We start from the raw sequence: 18,489 nt of genomic DNA on the forward strand, positions 1-18,489 counted from the left end.
TCCAGAATCCCAGGGCCTAACCCCAGACAAGCAACAGTGGCAAGGAAAAACTCCCCTTTAACAGGAAGAAACCTTGAGTAGGACCAGGCTCATGTAGGGGGACCCTCCTGCTGATGGCCGGCTGGGTAGAGAGAGAGGAGAGGGAGGAGATGAGAGGAAAGGACAGGCACAGAGCACAGAAACACATACAAAAATACACTATTTATACAGCGAGGTCATCATGGTCATCATGCAGCTCCGAAGGCGGCGATACCTGGAAATGAATACAAAAGCGGGGGAAGAGAAGCAGGAAAACTACACAAGAATCAGCATAACTAGTCTGCTTGATGAGGAGAGAAGAGGAAACCATGACCCAGTGGGGTGACAGAGGCCTGTCAGGTGATCATGTTTCCGGACCCCGGCAGCCTTGGCCTATAACAGCATAGCTAAGATGTTAACCTAATGATTAGACGACCCCTAAGTATGATAATTTGTCTATCTATAATAGTAACTGGAACTACAGAATTAGCAACAATAAGCTTTTTCAAAGAGGTAGGTTTTAAGCCTAATCTTAAAAGTAGCGATGGAATCAGCCTCCTGTACCTCGACAGGGAGCTGGTTCCATAGCAGGGGGGCCTGGTAGCTAAATGCTCGGCCCCCCATTCTACTCCTAGAAACTCGGAACCACAAGTAGACCAGCATTCTGAGAGCGGAGCGATCTATTGGGCTGGTAATGTATCACTAGCTCCTCCAGGTAGGATGGAGCTAGGCCTCTGAGGACCTTGTAGGTCAAAAGAAGGGTTTTAAAAATTATTCTAAATTTAACGGGCAGCCAATGAAGCGACGCCATTACAGGAGTAATGTGATCTCTTTTGTCAATACCTGTCAGAACTCTGGCTGCAGCATTTTGGATCAACTGGAGGCTTCTTAAAGAGTTGTTTGGACACCCTGATAATAAAGAGTTACAGTAGTCCAGCCTGGAAGTAACAAATGCAGGCCAGATGTTATCGTAACCGTCGAGCTGAGGCATCGGACTGAATTTCATCATTGATAAGACGTTCCAGTGAAACGCAAGAAAAAGAAGTTTTACGCAGGTTTAGGAAGATTATTCAAAAAAATATATGTAAATGTATCTCGATGGGAGTGTGAGAAACAACTTTGTTGTTCTGTCCCAGGCTTGCGGGAAACGTCAGTGAGCTTCCTCGTTTCCGCCTCGAGTTGACTCATTGTCACAGTCAGGTGATTGAGAGAGTAAAGATGACATAAAAGACCCGAAGCAGACACGCATGATCTCCTAAGGCGGCTTTGAGAAGGGGAAGTGCACATTTTGAGGAGGAAACAGTCAACAAAGCTAATGTTCACCTATCAATGTAACTCTCCAAACACGGTACGACTTTTTAAGAGTGTGGAAGACGAAAAGGATGTCGGACATTTAGAGATCTCTGTCCGTCTTCCGACGGCTCAGTTATGCAGTGGGTCATTTTTTCAACGACTTGTGCGTGTCCATGTGGTTCACATACCTCCTTGTGTTCTACCACTCAGTGCTGGGTCTCCAGAACGCTAATGCAGGTGTGTCTGTCTCTAAGTATGTCCTCCTTGGTTGTGGTTAGGTTTTACAGTGCACTGTATATAAAAAAGATTTGGGTTGGGACTTGGACGCATTTGACGGGACGGACACTCCCGACGCCCGAGATTTGTGTTTTTGTGTGGGTTGGAAAAGTGATGGAGTGAACGTGAATTAAAAGGCTCTTTGTCCTTGGGAATTAACTGCCAGAGTGGAACCGGATCAACGAAGTTTGATCTAGAAGCTTGTTTCACTGAGGCATTGAGTTGACCGTTGGAGTCATTCACATTCAATCTCACTTGGGAGCATATTTAAAGATGGAACTAGAATGTGGCAAAGCGTGTTGGGATCAGGGAGAATGTTCTCCCTATCCCCAGTCTGTGGAAGAACAGTGGAAGTGGACTCTTGATCAGGTGGTGAGTGGCATGAAAGAAGAGGACGGAGAGAGAATTGGATGCAATAAAAAAAAGTTGTGGAATGAAGCTCATAAGCAAAAGATACTTCCCCCTCCAGAGGTGAAGGTTAATTTAGCTGAAGCATTGTGTAAGTGGGAGTCAGAAATTCACACTAGATTACAAGATCATTTGGATAATCCAAAATTAGGTTTGATAGCAGGAAAATCATGGCAAAAACAGGGTAAGGAGTTAGAAGATAAGCGTCGAAGGATACATGTTGTGGCTGTGGCATGTGCAGCAGTGCACAATTGCAGATCTAGGGGGGTTACACGAGTGCCTAATGTCGAGAAGCCTCCATTAGAAGATCCAAACCATACACTGAGACTTAACACCACTCTTTATCCATCATTACCTACTACCTCTTCCCCACCCCCATATCAATTGCCAGTTTTGACTATTAACAGTGGTCAGTTGGATGTGGACAGAGATGAAGAACTGCAGGAGTTACGTGAGACAGTGTGGGAACTTTGGAGACAGGTTAGCAGGATCAAATGGACAGGAAGAGGTCGGAGATAAGTTAGGAAAAAATGAATTTAGAGAGGAATGTCAGGTGGTTCGCCCTAAAATCTCCCAACAAACTACATTTAAAAAACAGGAACCAGTATATGTTCCATTTGCTATTACACACATTAATTGTTTAGTGGGTAAGATGCCCCCACCCGCAGAGGGAGGCGGCAAGTGGCCTTTTTAGTTTAACACAGAGCATGCAGCTGGCAATGGGAGACTTTAGAGGAATTTTAGGGAGACAAGTGTCTCTCTGGGATTTGGATAAAGTTGAAGTAACAGCAGGCATTAAAGACAGACCTAATGCTGCGCGTTTTGGGCCTTGTGATGTGACAGAGACTGCAAAAGACGGCACAGTATGGCATGAAGAACAGGTGGGAACGGGTCCACATTTCACCCCGCCATCGCCATACAACGCAGATGGAGAGCCAACAGCTAAGGCCAGGAGGTCAATCACAAGTCGTCTTCAGAGCTTCCTGTGTTTCATCACTCTGGACATGCTTGGTATCATTCAAGACTGTACAGTTCAACATGCAAAGCAAACGGAGCATGTGGATTGGTTCATGGGCCTCCCTGAACTAATGGCATTTATTTCCATCACCATCATGCGGGCAATCTTCAGGGTGCCATCACTCCGTGACTGCTGGTCGAAAAACCTGGGAAGCCCACATATCATCGAAACCATGTCCCGAGGGCGTTTCCAAAACATCATGCATCACCTGCGCTTTGATGACAGAGACACCCGCAGCGAGCGAGCACAGACCGATAAGTTTGCTGCAATTTCGAACATATGGGGATTGTTTGTCACCAACTGCATCACATCCTACATCCCTGGTCGACACATCACCATCGACAAACAACTTTTCCCGTCCAAGACTCGCTGCTGTTTCCTACAGTACATTGCATCTAAACCAGACAAGTTTGGGATCAAGTTTTGGGTGGCGTGTGACTTGAAAACCAAATACGTCTGCAATATCCTCCCATATCTTGGCAAGGACCCCACTTGGCCTCGTGGGGAGAGAGTGTCTGAGAGTGTAGTCATGAGGCTGATGGAACCATTCCTGGACGAGGGCAGAAATGTTACCACGGACAATTTCTTTACATCACTGTCACTTGCAAAACGACTACTTAGCCGGAATACAACCATCCTCGGCACAGTCAACAAGATTCGCCAAGAAATTCCATTGTCAACTAGACACATGCACCGCAATGAATTTACCACCCAAGTATTTTCAACCACTGGTGCCACACTGACTGTGTATGCACCCAAGCGGAAGAAGACTGTACAGTATATGTTCTCAGCAGCATGCACAGCATGATTCAGACACAGGATACCACCAAAAAGAAGCCAAACACCATCACACTCTACAACACAACAAAGTGCGGTGTCGATGTCATGGACCAGATGGTGCGAGAGTACACTGTCCGCGCGGGAACACGGCGCTGGCCAGTAGCAGTGTTCTATAACATGATAGATATGGCAGCACTGAATGCACACATGCTCTATCAGTTATGCACCGGGAGGCAGGAGAGACGGGTGGATTTCCTGCTGGAGCTTGCAAGAGAGTTGGCTCAAACCCACGTGGGTAAGAAAAAGGCCCAAAAGGAAAAATTATTTCGGCAACAACCCTCCACACCACAACTAGGAAAAAGAGCCAAGTGTCAGGCTAAAATTAAATGTAAGGACAATAATGCAACTGTGCGCTGTGTTGACTGCTACCGATTTACATGTGGGAAATGCCGAAAGGAGCAATGGCAGTGCCAGGATTGTGAGTGACTGCTCAAATGTATTTCACTCATAATGCATGGTTTTTCATTCTTTGTAAATATGCTTGGGTTTCTTTTTTTTTTTTTTACTATTTTTAGCACAAAAATAACAATTACTTCTGCAACAACCCTCCACACCAAAACTGGGAAAAAGTTGCTTTTTCATTCTTTGTAAATATGTTTTGTTTTTTTAACAATAAATGTCAGTGTGTTGATCCCTTCCTTCCTGTTGATCCTTTTCACTGCATACAGCTCATAGTCCAGTTTAAGTCTTTATGGCTATGTTCACTGAGGTATTTATCCATCTCACAACTAAAGCTTGCTCTCAAAAGAACCTCCTGAGCTGTAAGGTATGTCCCCTCCCCCACACAGGTTCAAGTGGCTCCGGCCGTGTGCCACTAACAGCCACATTTCCATAACAAAATGAGTGTCCACAGGGGGGACTTGGGGCCAATTGGCCCTCTTGTGGGTTTTCTAGGTAAAAAGGACAAATGGCCTCTCTCTGGGACTTCTAGTGTTAAGATACCCCGGGCAGATCTCATCTGCTCCCTGAGCTCCGCTGCCGGGCAGCTGTTTCACTACCTCAGCAACTTCCACTCTGGAAATTGGATGGTCCACCTCCTGGTCATCCGACTCTGTTCCACCTTGAGGATACGTGTTGATAAGATTGAGGAGCTCCTGGAAGTATTCCTTCCACCGCTGGATAATTGCCCCAGGAGACGTCAGCAGCTCCCCACGCACACCTAACACGGTATGGGCGAGTTGCCGCCTGCCTAAGGCGCCGGACAGTTTGCCAGAATCTTCTTAGAGCAGACCGAAAGTCTTCCTCCATAGCCTCACCAAACTCCTCCCATGCCTGAGTTTTTGCCTCCGCGACTGTCGCGCCCGAACCCGCTTAGCCAACCTGTACTGGTCAGCTGCTTCCGGAGACCCACAGACCAGCCATGACCTGTAGGCCTCTTTCTTCAGCCTGACGGCTCCCCTCACCTCTGGCGTCCACCATTGGGTACGGGGATTACCGCCACGACCAGCACCAGCGGCCTTGCAGCCACAGCTCGCGACTCCCGCCTCAACAATAGCGGAGCGGAACATGGCCTATTCCGACTCAATGTCCCCTACCGCCCTCGGAACGTGATCAAAAGTCTGTCGGAGGTGGGAGTTGAACCAGTTGACCAGCCTGATGGGTTCCTCCACCAAGCGTTCCCAACAGACCCTCACTAAGCATTTGGGCCTGCCAGGTCCGCGCGGTGGCTTCCCCCTCCACCTGATCCACCACCAGGTAGTGATCAGTTGACAGCTCTGCTCCTCTCTTCACCCGAGTGTCCAAAACATATGGCCGCAGATAAGCTGACACGACTATAAAGTCAATCATTGACCTACGGCCCAGGCTGTCATGGTGCCAAGAGCACCGATGAACAACCTTATTTTCGAACATGGTGTTAGTTATGGCCAAACTGCGACTAGCACAGAAGTCCAATAACTGAACACCACTCTGGTTCTGATCGGGCGGACCGTTCCTCCCAATCACGCCTTTCCAGGTCACGCTGTCATTACCCACGTGAGCGTTGAAGTCTCCCAGCAGCACGATGGAGTCCCCAGTTGGGACACTGTCCAGCATCCGTCCTAGATCCTCCAAAAAGGGCGGGTACTCTGAACTATTTTTTCGTGCATACGCACAAACAACCGTCAGAACCTGTTCCCCGACCCGAAGGCGCAGGGAAGCAACCCTTTCGCTCAACCACGAGAACCCCTACATTGGACTAGAGAGTCTGGGGGCAAGCAAAAAGCCCACCCCCGCTCTCCATCTCTCACCCTGAGCAACTCCAGCGTAGAAGAGTGTATTACATTGTTATCATTTAAGTGCATTTGTATGTTTATTACCTAAGTGCATGAAGAAGAAACAGAGTGTTTTTCACCTCTCTTGATTTAGTACACTTGTCCAGAGCACCAGATTCACTGCGAGATTGTTATCTGAAACCTTAAAAGCATCTTGGGAGGAGGTGAAAATTCCACATGGATAATGAGCTGATGTGAATAAAGGAAGGAGGTCTGCAGAGGAGCAGCAGAGCAACAGAGGGTGTTCCAGAGTGAACTGCTGCTCGCTCTCCCTTGCAAGGTTACCTGTGTCTGTGTCTTTTGTTGATTCACACACAAGAAATAACATCACTAGTCTACTTGGTGATGAGGAGAGGAGAGGAGAGGAGAGGAGAGGAGAGGAGAGGAGAGGAGAGGAGAGGAGAGGAAACCATTTGCCTCCGAGGAGCATGACCCCCTATCGTCCTGTCACGGATTGGTTGCGTGAGTATTGTGTCACTTCCTGTCTCCTCTATCGTTCGTTGGTTGCATTGTGCACGGGGTGCCGTATTCACTTAATATTGAACACTTGGTGTGTTGTATTCACTTAATATTGAACACTTGGTGTGTTGTATTCACTTTACTTAAAATTTTGAACACTTGGGACATTCTAGTCACCTGATATCAACAGTGAGAAACAACCCATATTAAACAAATACAGGGCTTCGCCGATCACTAGCGTTAGCATGGCCTCACCGTCTGTTTCACCCGGTGTCTTTGTCTGTTCAGCGTGCGAACTGTTTAGTTACTCCTCTGCCTCCCTTAGTGAAGGGAATAGGTGCAGAAAGTGTAGTTTATTTATGGCTATGGAGGCGAGACTTAGCGAGCTTGAGACGCGGTTCCGCAGTTTGGAGTTAGCTGGAGTTGCGTCAAGTAGCCAGGAGAAGCTAGCTGCTGCGGAGCCGCCTAGCGTAGCTACAGCTAGCGTGCCCCGGCAGCAGCCGAGCAGCCGGCTAGCCAGGGCGGCTGGGTGACGGTTCGTAGGAAGCGTAGCCCCAAACAAAGGCCCACGGTGCACCACCAACCGCTTCCCGTGCCTAACCGCTTTTCCCCACTCGGCGACACACCCGCTGAGAAACCGACCCTGGTAATTGGCGACTCTGTTTTGCGCCACGTGAAGCCGACTCCAGCGACCATAGTTAGGTGCATTCCGGGGGCCAGAGCGGGCGACATAGAAGCAAATTTATGGCTGCTGGCGAGACGTAATCGTAAATTTGGTAAAGTTATTACTCACATCGGAGCCAACGACACCCGGCTTCGTCAGTCGGAGGTCACTAAAATTAACTTGGAGTCAGTGTGTAACTACGCAAAAACGATGTCGGACTCCGTAGCATTCTCTGGTCCCCTCCCCAATCTGGCCAGCGATGAGATGTTTAGCCGCATGTCATCGCTTCGTCGCCCCGAAAACCAGGTGGCCTTTATAGACAATTGGAGCACCTTTTGGGGAAAACCTGGTCTGATTAGGAGAGACGGTGTCCATCCCACACGAGATGGTGCTTCTCTCATTTCTAGTAATCTGGCTAATTTTATTAGACCCAAAGTGACCTGACAATCCAGGGTCCAGACCAGGATGCAGAGTTGTAGTCTTACACACCTCTCTGCTGCTTCCTTAGAACCCTCATCCACCAACAATAACATATTTAACACTATAGAGGTAGTCTCTGTTCCACGGTTAAAAGTTCACCAAGCACAGAGCAGGGGAGCGGTCAATCACCAAAATCTTATTAAAATTAATACTGAAGCACAAGTTGGAGAAACTAATATCACAATTAAGTGTGGACTGTTAAATATTAGATCTCTTTTGTGTAAATCCCTGTTAGTGCACAACCTGATAGCGGATCATCACATTGATTTATTTTGTCTTACTGAGACCTGGCTTCAGGAGGAGGAGTATGTGAGCTTAAATGAATCTACTCCTCCTACCCATCTTAATTATCATATTCCACGTGTTACTGGTCGAGGAGGGGGAGTGGCAGCAATCTATCACTCCAAGTTATTAATTAATCCCAGACCAAAACATAGCTTCAGTTCATTTGAAAGCCTGACTCTTGGCATCACTCATCTGAACTGGAGGACAGAAAAGCCACTTCTGTTTGTAGTTGTATATCGGCCCCCTGCTGGGCCACATTCAGAGTTCCTGTCTGAGTTCTCTGATTTCTTATCTGACTTGGTCCTTAGAACGGAAAAAGTCATTATCATTGGAGACTTTAATATCCATATGGACGTTATAAATGACAGCTTTAGAAATGGCTTCATTTCATTACTTGAGTCAGTTGGTTTCCTCCAGCAGATAAACCAACCAACTCATAGCTTTAACCACACCCTAGATCTAGTTCTGACTTATGGTGTTGAGGTAGAACATGTGTCAGTGTTCCCTCAGAACCCAGTCCTGTCAGACCATTCTCTGATCACTTTTACATTTATGATTAAGGATTCTTCTATGCTCAGAACAAAGTCTTACTATAGCAGATGTCTTTCAGATAATGCTGTAGCTAAGTTTAAGGAAGTGATCCCTGTGCTGATCCCAGGACCACCGTGTGTTTCCCCAGGGATCAGTCATTATAATCTTAGCCCTGCTGAGGTTGACTCTATTGCTGAAGGTGCAGCAACCTCACTGAGAATCACGCTTGATTCTGTTGCCCTCCTGAAAAAGAAAATAGTAAATCAGAGGAGGTGTGCCCCCTGGTATAATTCACATATCAGGACCCTCAAGCAGAAAGTGCGAAGACTGGAAAGGAAGTGGCATTCTTGTAAAATAGACAGCTACCATGTAGCCTGGAAAGACTGTCTATTGGTTTACAAAAAGGCCCTTCGCAAGGCTAGAACAGCTTATTTTTCTTCTTTGATTGAGGAAAATAAGAGCAACCCCAGGTTTCTTTTCAGCACTGTGGCCAAATTAACTAAGAGTCACAGTGTTTTAGATCCACGTATCCCTTCTTCCCTGAGTGGTCAAGACTTCATGAGCTTCTTCACTGATAAAGTTCTAGCTATCAGAGAGAAAGCTAACCAGGCCATCCCAACAACTGGACCATCACCAGATGTGCCGACTTGGAACATACAGGGTCTCCAAGGAGCCCTTAAGCTCCTTCAGCCCTATATTTTTCTGAGGCGTCATCGCTCATTCAGAAATCCAAGACCACCACGTGTCTTTTAGATCCCATCCCAACACACCTGTTGAAGGATGTTTTACCATTGATAGGCAGTTCTATCCTGGACCAGATCAATGGTTCTTTAGTGACAGGTTATGTACCCCGGTCCTACAAGGTGGCAGTGATTAAGCCGTTGCTTAAAAAACCATCACTGGATCCTGATGTTTTAGCAAATTATAGGCCAATATCCAACCTTCCTTTTATCTCTAAAGTTCTAGAGAAGGTGGTGGTGACTCAGTTACTGGAGCACCTGCAGAGGAACAGCCTGTTTGAGATGTTTCAGTCAGACTTTAGAGCTCACCACAGCACAGAAACAGCACTTCTTAAAGTCACTAATGATCTTCTCACAGCTTCCGATCATGGACTGGTCTCTATGCTGGTTCTGCTGGACCTCAGTGCTGCTTTTGATACAGTTGATCACAGCATCCTGTTACAGAGACTGGAACATGTGATTGGGATTAAAGGGACAGCACTAGACTGGTTTAGATCATACTTATCTGATAGATACCAGTTTGCTCATGTCCATGGTGTTCCCTCCTCATACAGTAGGGTAGCCATGGAGTTCCTCAAGGTTCTGTACTCGGACCAATCCTCTTCACACTGTACATGCTTCCCTTAGGGAACATTATTCGGCAGCATGGGATAAATTTTCATTGTTATGCTGATGACACTCAGCTCTATTTATCCATGAAACCCGAGGAGACAGAGAAGTTAGTGAAGCTCCAGACCTGTCTTAAAGACATAAAGTCCTGGATGTCTTCAAATTCCTCCTCCTTAACCCAGGAAAAACTGAGGTCATGGTGTTTGGTCCTGAATCTCTCAGGGATAGATTAGATCACATGATCACTCTAGATGGTATCTCATTAACATCTAGTCTCTCTGTGAGGAATCTAGGAGTAACTTTTGATCAAAATCTCTCCTTCAACTCACACATTAAATTAGTCTCTAGAAGTGCCTTTTTTCACTTGAGGAACATCACAAAGATCAGGAAACTGCTGACGCGGCATGATGCTGAAAAGTTAGTCCATGCATTTGTTACTTCCAGGCTGGACTACTGTAACTCTTTATTATCAGGGTGTCCAAACAACTCTTTAAGAAGCCTCCAGTTGATCCAAAATGCTGCAGCCAGAGTTCTGACAGGTATTGACAAAAGAGATCACATTACTCCTGTACTGGCGTCGCTTCATTGGCTGCCCGTTAAATTTAGAATAATTTTTAAAACCCTTCTTTTGACCTACAAGGTCCTCAGAGGCCTAGCTCCATCCTACCTGGAGGAGCTAGTGATACCTTATCAGCCCAATAGACCGCTCCGCTCTCAGAATGCTGGTCTACTTGTGGTTCCCAGAGTTTCCAGGAGTAGAATGGGGGGCCGAGCATTTAGCTACCAGGCCCCCCTGCTATGGAACCAGCTCCCTGTCCAGGTACGGGAGGCTGACTCCATCGCTACTTTTAAGATCAGACTCAAAACCTACCTCTTTGAAAAAGCTTACTGTTACTAATTCAGTAGTTCCAGCTACTATCATAGACAGACAAATTATCATACTTAGGGGGTCGTCTAATCGTTAGGTCACATCTTAGTTATGCTGTTATAGGCCAAGGCTGCCGGGGTCCGGAAACATGATCACCTGACAGGCCTCTGTCACTCCACTGGGTCATGGTTTCCTCTCCTCTCCTCTCCTCTCCTCTCCTCTCCTCTCCTCTCCTCTCCTTTCTTCTCCTTTCCTCTCCTCATCAAGCAGACTAGTTATGCTGATTCTTGTGTAGTTTTTCTGCTTCTCCCCCCCTATTTATTTACAGGTATCGCCGCCCTCGGAGCTGCATGATGACCTCCGGCCCCGCTGAAGTGATTGTACATCATATTGTTTGTGTGTGTTTCTCTGCTCTGTGCCTCTCCTCTCCCTCTCCTCTCCTCTCCTCTCCCCCTCCTTCTCCTTTTCCTCTCCCTCTCCTCTCCTTTCCTCTCCTCTTTCCCCTCCTCCTCCTTCTCCTCTCCTCTACCTCCCCTTCACTCTACTTCTCCTCTCCTCTCCTCTACCCCTCTCCTCTCCTCTCCTCTCCTACCTATCCTATCCTCTACCTGTCCTCCCCCTTCTCCTCTCTCTTTACCCAGCCAGCCATCAGCAGGAGGGTCCCCCTACATGAGCCTGGTCCTGCTCAAGGTTTCTTCCTGTTAAAGGGGAGTTTTTCCTTGCCACTGTTGCTTGTCTGGGGTCAGGCCCTGGGATTCTGGAAAGCGCCTTGAAACAATTTTGATTGTGTGTGACAGAGGCCTGTCAGGTGATCATGTTTCCGGACCCCGGCAGCCTTGGCCTATAACAGCATAACTAAGATGTGACCTAACGATTAGACGACCCCCTAAGTATGATAATTTGTCTGTCTATGATAGTAGCTGGAACTACTGAATTAGTAACAGTAAGCTTTTTCAAAGAGGTAGGATTTGAGTCTGATCTTAAAAGTAGCGATGGAGTCAGCCTCCCGTACCTGGACAGGGAGCTGGTTCCAAAGCAGGGGGGCCTGGTAGCTAAATGCTCGGCCCCCCATTCTACTCCTAGAAACTCTGGGAACCACAAGTAGACCAGCATTCTGAGAGCGGAGCGGTCTATTGGGCTGATAGGGTATCACTAGCTCCTCCAGGTAGGATGGAGCTAGGCCTCTGAGGACCTTGTAGGTCAGAAGAAGGGTTTTAAAAGTTATTCTAAATTTAACGGGCAGCCAATGAAGCGACACCAGTACAGGAGTAATGTGATCTCTTTTGTCAATACCTGTCAGAACTCTGGCTGCAGCATTTTGGATCAACTGGAGGCTTCTTAAAGAGTTGTTTGGACACCCTGATAATAAGGAGTTACAGTAGTCCAGCCTGGAAGTAACAAATGCATGGACTAACTTTTCAGCGTCAGGCTGCATCAGTAGCTTCCTGATCTTTGAGATGTTCCTCAAGTGAAAAAAGGCACTTCTAGAGACTAATTTAATGTGTGAGTTGAAGGAGAGATTTTGATCAAAACTGTATGAGGAGGGAACACCATGGACATGAGCAAACTGGTATCTATCAGATAAATATGATCTAAACCAGTCTAGTGCTGTCCCTTTAATCCCAATCATATGCTCCAGTCTCTGTAATAGGATGCTGTGATCAACTGTATCAAAAGCACCACTGAGGTCCAGCAGAACCAGCATAGAGACCAATCCATGATCTGAAGCTATAAGAGGATCATTAGTAACTTTTAAAAATTGCTGTTTCTGTACTGTGATGAGCTCTAAAGCCTGACTGAAACATCTCAAAAAGGCTGTTTCTCTGCAGGTGCTCCAGTAACTGAGTCACCACCACCTTCTCAAGAACTTTAGAGATAAAAAGAAGGTTGGATATTGGCCTATAATTTGCTAATACATCAGGATCCAGTGATGTTTTTTTAAGCAATGGCTTAATCACTGCCACCTTGTAGGACCGGGGTACATAACCTGTCACTAAAGAACCATTGATCTGGTCCAGGATAGAACTGCCTATCAATGGTAAAACATCCTTCAACAGGTGTGTTGGGATCGGGTCTAAAAGACACGTGGTGGTCTTGGATTTCTGAATGAGCGATGACGCCTCAAAAAAATATATAGGGCTGAAGGAGTTTAAGGGCTCGTTGGAGAACCTGTATGTTCCCACAGTCAGCACATCTGGTGATGGTCCTGTTGTTGGGATGGCCTGGTTAGCTTTTCTCTGATAGCTAGAACTTTATCAGTGAAGAAGCTCATGAAGTCTTCACCACTAAGGGAAGAAGGGATACATGGATCTAAAACACTGTGACTCTTGGTTAATTTGGCCACAGTGCTGAAAAGAAACCTGGGTTTGTTCTTATTTTCCTTAATTAAAGAAGAAAAATAAGCTCTTCTAGCCTTGCAGAGGGCCTTTTTGTAAACTAATAGACAGTCTTTCCAGGCTACATGATAGCTATCTATTTTACAAGAATGCCACTTCATTTCTAGTCTTGCACGCTTTCTGCTTGAGGGTCCTGATATATGAATTATACCAGAGGGCACACCTCCTCTGATTTACTATTTTCTTTTTCAGGGGGGCATTTTTCTTTTTCAGGGGGCCAGCCAGACTTTCTGAACCAGCAGATTGGTCGGAGCTGGAGTCCAGTGCCGTTGTGAGTGGTGGGAGGCCCACAAGAGTGCAGTGCAGACCAGCCTCCAAACCCTCCTGCACCGGCGTAGGTTGGCCTGTACCGAGGGTGCCACCACCTCGTCCTCCTGGACCTCGAACAAAGGTGTTAGTACCCCAGAGATGCCATGAAGGGGGACAGTCCTGTGGATGCCAAGACCAAGGAGTTGTGGGCGTACTCTACCCATGTCAGGATTCTGGGCCACCACACGACTCAGGGCGTCCTCCAGGCTCTGGTTGGTCTTTTCCGCCTGCCCTTTGGGCTGTGGATGGTACCCCAACGTCAGGCTGGCCGAAGCTCCCAGCGCCAAGCAGAAGGCCTTCCACACTTGAGAGCAGAACTGTGGACCTCGGTCAGACATGATGTCTCTTGGGATCCCGTGGAGGTGGGCCAGGAGCTCCCTGGTCTCTGCTACTGACAGGAGCTTTGGGAGGGGAATGAAGTGTGCTGCTATTGAAAAGCTGTCGACCACGGTCAGTATGACATGCTGACCCTCGGAGGAGGAAGGCCCTGGGAGGAAGGCCCGTGACAAAGTCCACCGCGATGTGCGACCATGGGCGTCGAGAGATCTCCATGGGATGGAGAAGGCCAGCAGGCGGCTGGTGGAAGGATTTTCCCCTGGCACACACGGGGATGTAGTATGTAGTCCCTGGTGTCTTGGGTCATGGAGGGCCACCAGAACCACTTCTGGAGGAACTGTAGTGTGCGGTTGAGTCCCGGGTGGCAGGTCATCTTTGAGGCGTGGGCCCACTGCATAAAATCGGAACGCACCACCTCCGGGACGAACAGCGGGTTCGGTGGACCCCCACCTGGATCCGGGGCTGATTGCTGGGCCTCCTGGACTCTATTCTCCTACCTGCCAGGATGCAGCCCACAGGATGTAGGAAGGGGGTGACGTCGAAATCTTCAGAAGTGTACTCAGACAGGCGCACGAACCAAGTTCACCACAAATTGAGACCAGAAGCCAACGTTGCTTTTCAGCCTTGTACAAGGGGAGCTCCGCTCCGTCACAGACACGTCCGCTGATCGCGCTGTCCTGGAGAGAGACTCCCCCCCCCCACCAGAGTTGGTTATTTTATTAAACTCAGCACAAGACACAGTAAAAGGCGTTTCCATGGTCACATAGTTTACATCAGCTCAGTCACGTTGCACATATTTTGGCTATATCGAAGCGGCCCTCAGCCTGCACACAGGTGCACAGCCTTGAGAGCCCTAACCCAAACAGATATCACACATTGTTATTCTGTTCTCTTCACAAACAAGCTCACATAAAGTTTCCCCGTTTACCCCAGTTGATCCTTCTCACATTATCCATGAAACTACTCTACTTTAATTAAAATAGCTATAGCATAAAATGCAATTTGCGATATTTTACAACAGGGTAAGATGGGGTCTGGCTACGCGTCAACAGGATCGGAGGCAAACTGACGTAACAGGGCCTCCGGCTTCAGGTTGTGTGAGCCAGGGCGGTATGTGAGTGTGAACCGAAGCCATCACAGGAACAGGGCCCACCGAGCCTGCTGGGAGTTAAGCCTCTTGGCGTTCCGGAGGTAGGTGAGATTCTTATGGTCGGTCCACACCAGGAACGGTTGAGCGGCACACTCCAGCCAGTGCCTCCATGCCAGGAGCACTTGGACCACAGCCAGGATGAAAAGGCAGATGAGAACAGGCCCTTCAACTGGCTGAATGCGGCTTCGGCCTTGGGGGTCCAGCGGAAAGCCTGCAGTGTGGAGGTGAGTTTAGTGAGCAGGGCAGTCACCTTGCTGTAGTCCTGGATGAAGTGGTGGTAGAAATTTGTAAAGCCCAGGAACTGTTGCTGCTCTTTAGGGGAGGAGGGAGTCGGCCACTTCATCACTGCCTTCACCTTGGCCGGATCCAGGGGGAGCTGTCCCCGCACCACAATGAACACCAGGAAGGAGATGGTGGAGGTGTGGAACTCGCACTTCTCTGCCTTCACAAACAGTCTGTTCTCCAGGAGCCGCTGGAGGACAAGGCGGACATGCTGAACGTGACAAAAAGGAATTTGTTCAGCATGTCGTAGAGGGCATCATTCACGAACGACTGGAAGACGGCGGGAGTGTTGGTGAGTCCAAAAGGCATGACCAGATACTCAAAACGGGGTATTGAAGGCTGTCTTCCATTCGCCCCCACTCTCGGATCAGCACCAGATGATAGAAGAGGTTGAGCTTAGAGAAGATCTGGGCTCGGTGGAGCGGGGCAATTGCAGCATCGAGGAGGGGCAGCAGATACTTGTTCCTGACAGTGATCTCATTGATGGACCCCTAGTGAATGCAGTGACGCAGCCGTCTTTCTTCTGCACAAAGAAAACGGCTCCTACCGGGGAGGAAGATGGCCGAATCAACCCGGACGCCAGGGACTCTCCAATGTAGTTTTCCATGGCCTCCTGTTCCGCCCTCGAAAGGTTGTACAGGCAGCTCGACAGCAAGGTGGCCCGGGAAGTAAATCAATGGCACAGTCCTACGGGCGATGGGGCGGAAGGGAGATCACGCGCTGTTTACTGAATGCTGCGCCCAGGTCGTGGTACTCCGCTGGGACCAGAGAGAGGTCTGGGCTCTCCTGGGCATGGTCCGAGCCACCAGGCGTGGGGGTGATAGCAGAGCGAAGACAGTTGGTATGACAGGGTCCACTCCAGCTCACCAGTCTCCCGGTCGACCAATTGATCTGGGGGTTGTGGCGTGTCAGCCACGGAGCTCTGAGAACCCCAGAGGAAGAGGATGCTGGGATAAGGAACAGGCAGATTTGCTCGCGATGGTTCCTGGAGACGATGAGGGTGATGGATTTGGTCTGGTGCATGATCTTTGCCAGGACTTCTCCTTTGAGACCAAGGAATGCGGGCTTGCATGGCCAAGTCCTTGCAGATGAAACTGTCTTCTGCGCCATAGTCCATGAGGAATGATGCAGAGACAGATTTCTGGCCCCAGAGGAGCATGTCTGGCAGTGTTAAATGGGCCGGGACGGGCAATCAGCGAGGAAGTGGCCAGCATGGCCACAATACAGGTACGCCTTCATCAACAGCTGATGCTTCCGCTCCGTGTAGGAGAGTTGGGTTTGTCCCAGCTGCATTGGTTTGCCGGCGATGTCCTCATGAGGTGAATCAGGGACCAGTGTTGACGGTTTGGTTGCAGCTCCACTCCACCAGGACGAACTCCCCAAACTCCTCACCGGGAGTCCACTAATCCTCTGCCAGTGTGTCTTCTGCAACCGGTTGTCCAGCCGGATCGCTAGGCAGATTAGCATCTCCAGGTCCCCAGACTCCTCCCGAGCAGCTAACTCATCTTTGAGTTCCTCAGTGAGTCCCTGGATGAACACCTCCCGGAGGGCTGCGTCGTTCCAGCCGCTCCTGAGGATACGTGTTTTTTTTATTGTAAAACACGCTATATAAATAAAGGTTGATTTCATTTGATTTCATTTGTTACATAGTGCAGCGTTAAATATCTGATTGGGCTTGTACATTTTGAGTATGCCCATTAATACTTCCAGGTCTGGGTTAAGTTTAATTGGTGAGGTGCCTAATTGTGGTCTCTGTTGCACACGCAATGCAACCACTCTGTTTACGCCAATTTATCTTCTAGGGTTAGGATATCTAAATACTTTATATCATTGTCCATTTGTAGAGTCTCTATCTTTCTATCAGCCTTGTATATTGTGTATGATATACAAAATGATTTAGTTCAACCTGCATTTGTTCAGCTATAAGTGAAATTACATTACTGACACATTGACTATTGTCACTCTAGATTCTCTGTGGGATTCTGAATCTATGACTTTATCTCTTACTAATGCTTTTGCTACTGCTGCATCTGAGTGAACACAAGTAAATACTTTTACTACATAACTCGTATGCATATTTATGATTACTTGGCAATATTTTCTTCCTTCACACTTTAGTTCAATTTAATCCATCGGCTCTTCTGTTTCCATTAGATACTGAATCCGTGTTTTTGTGTATAGCACACTTGCAGATAACTGTAGTAGTGGTAATGTTACTTTGATTTACTACAGTAGAATAGGGTATACTGTGAATTTCTACAGTATTATGTTTCCTACTGTGATTTCTACAGTATATTATCAATTACTGTTTACTATAAAGACTGATTTTTACAGTAATTAACTTCCCAGAAGGAATGATTTACTGTAGATTTTTTAAGTCTTTGTCTGTAACTTTAAATGTCCCCTCATTCAAGTTTGGTTGTCTACATCTGACATTTTTTGAGTACCGTATTTTCACGACTATAAGGCGCACTGCAATAAAAGGCGCACTCTCAGTTATGGGTGCTATATCTGTATTTAAAACATACATAAGGCGCACCGTATTATTAGGCACATACTAAAACATACAGTAAAAAACAGAAGTAAAACAGTGAGTTTCGACACATTTATTGAACAAAATATTCATTCTTCTGCCACAAAACCATCAAAGTTTTCATGTTCTGTATCTGAATTAAACAGCTGCGCTATTTCAATGTCCAACATCCCGAATTCCTCTTCTTTGTCATCTGAATCAGACTCACCGACTGGTTCCGCTTCAACATTGATGCCAGCTTTTGTGAAAGCTCTTACAATACATGAAGACGGTATCATAGCCCATGCATCTACAATCCACCCGCATATGGTGGCATAACCTGCCCGCCGCTGCCTCATAGATGTGGCTGGGCGCGGTTATCTTGTCGCTGCGGTAGGTGCGGAAGATGGCCACCCTCTCCTAGTAATCTGCGGGAAGCTGCTGTGCAACAGTTGTCCTTGCGCGTATGAAGAGATGCCACCTCCTCATAAAGCGAAAACACCAAGACGGACCTCTTTGGAAGTGCTCAATGTCTATTTCTTCAGCAATCACTTTGGCCTTTTGTCGAATGGTGACAGTAGAGACACCCCTTCCAGTTCTTTGCTGTTCCACAACCAACCGTTCTACTCAGTCTTCTAGCTCGGGCCACCTTGCTTTGTTCCCGCGGAAACTCGTCTTCCTCACTTTCGTTCACTTTCTTGTTTTCTCCACTTTCTGACCATGGACTCATTTACATTAAAATGTCTTGCAGCTGCTCGATTGC

The 18,489-nt window shown here is 47.6% G+C and overlaps 1 protein-coding gene across 1 annotated transcript; it reads left to right on the forward strand.

Moving 5' to 3' along the window:
* The first annotated feature begins 929 nt into the window (after positions 1-929).
* On the forward strand, positions 930-3,845 carry LOC115247986 (uncharacterized). Its single transcript, XM_029831209.1, has 2 exons — positions 930-1,366; positions 2,839-3,845. The coding sequence occupies exon 2, from the start codon at positions 3,000-3,002 to the stop codon at positions 3,819-3,821; it is 822 nt and encodes a 273-aa protein (XP_029687069.1). The 5' UTR covers positions 930-1,366; positions 2,839-2,999; the 3' UTR covers positions 3,822-3,845.
* The last annotated feature ends 14,644 nt before the right edge of the window (positions 3,846-18,489 follow it).

The sequence above is a fragment of the Takifugu rubripes genome, chromosome 22 (assembly GCF_901000725.2).
Source record: "Takifugu rubripes chromosome 22, fTakRub1.2, whole genome shotgun sequence".
NCBI lineage: Eukaryota > Metazoa > Chordata > Actinopteri > Tetraodontiformes > Tetraodontidae > Takifugu > Takifugu rubripes.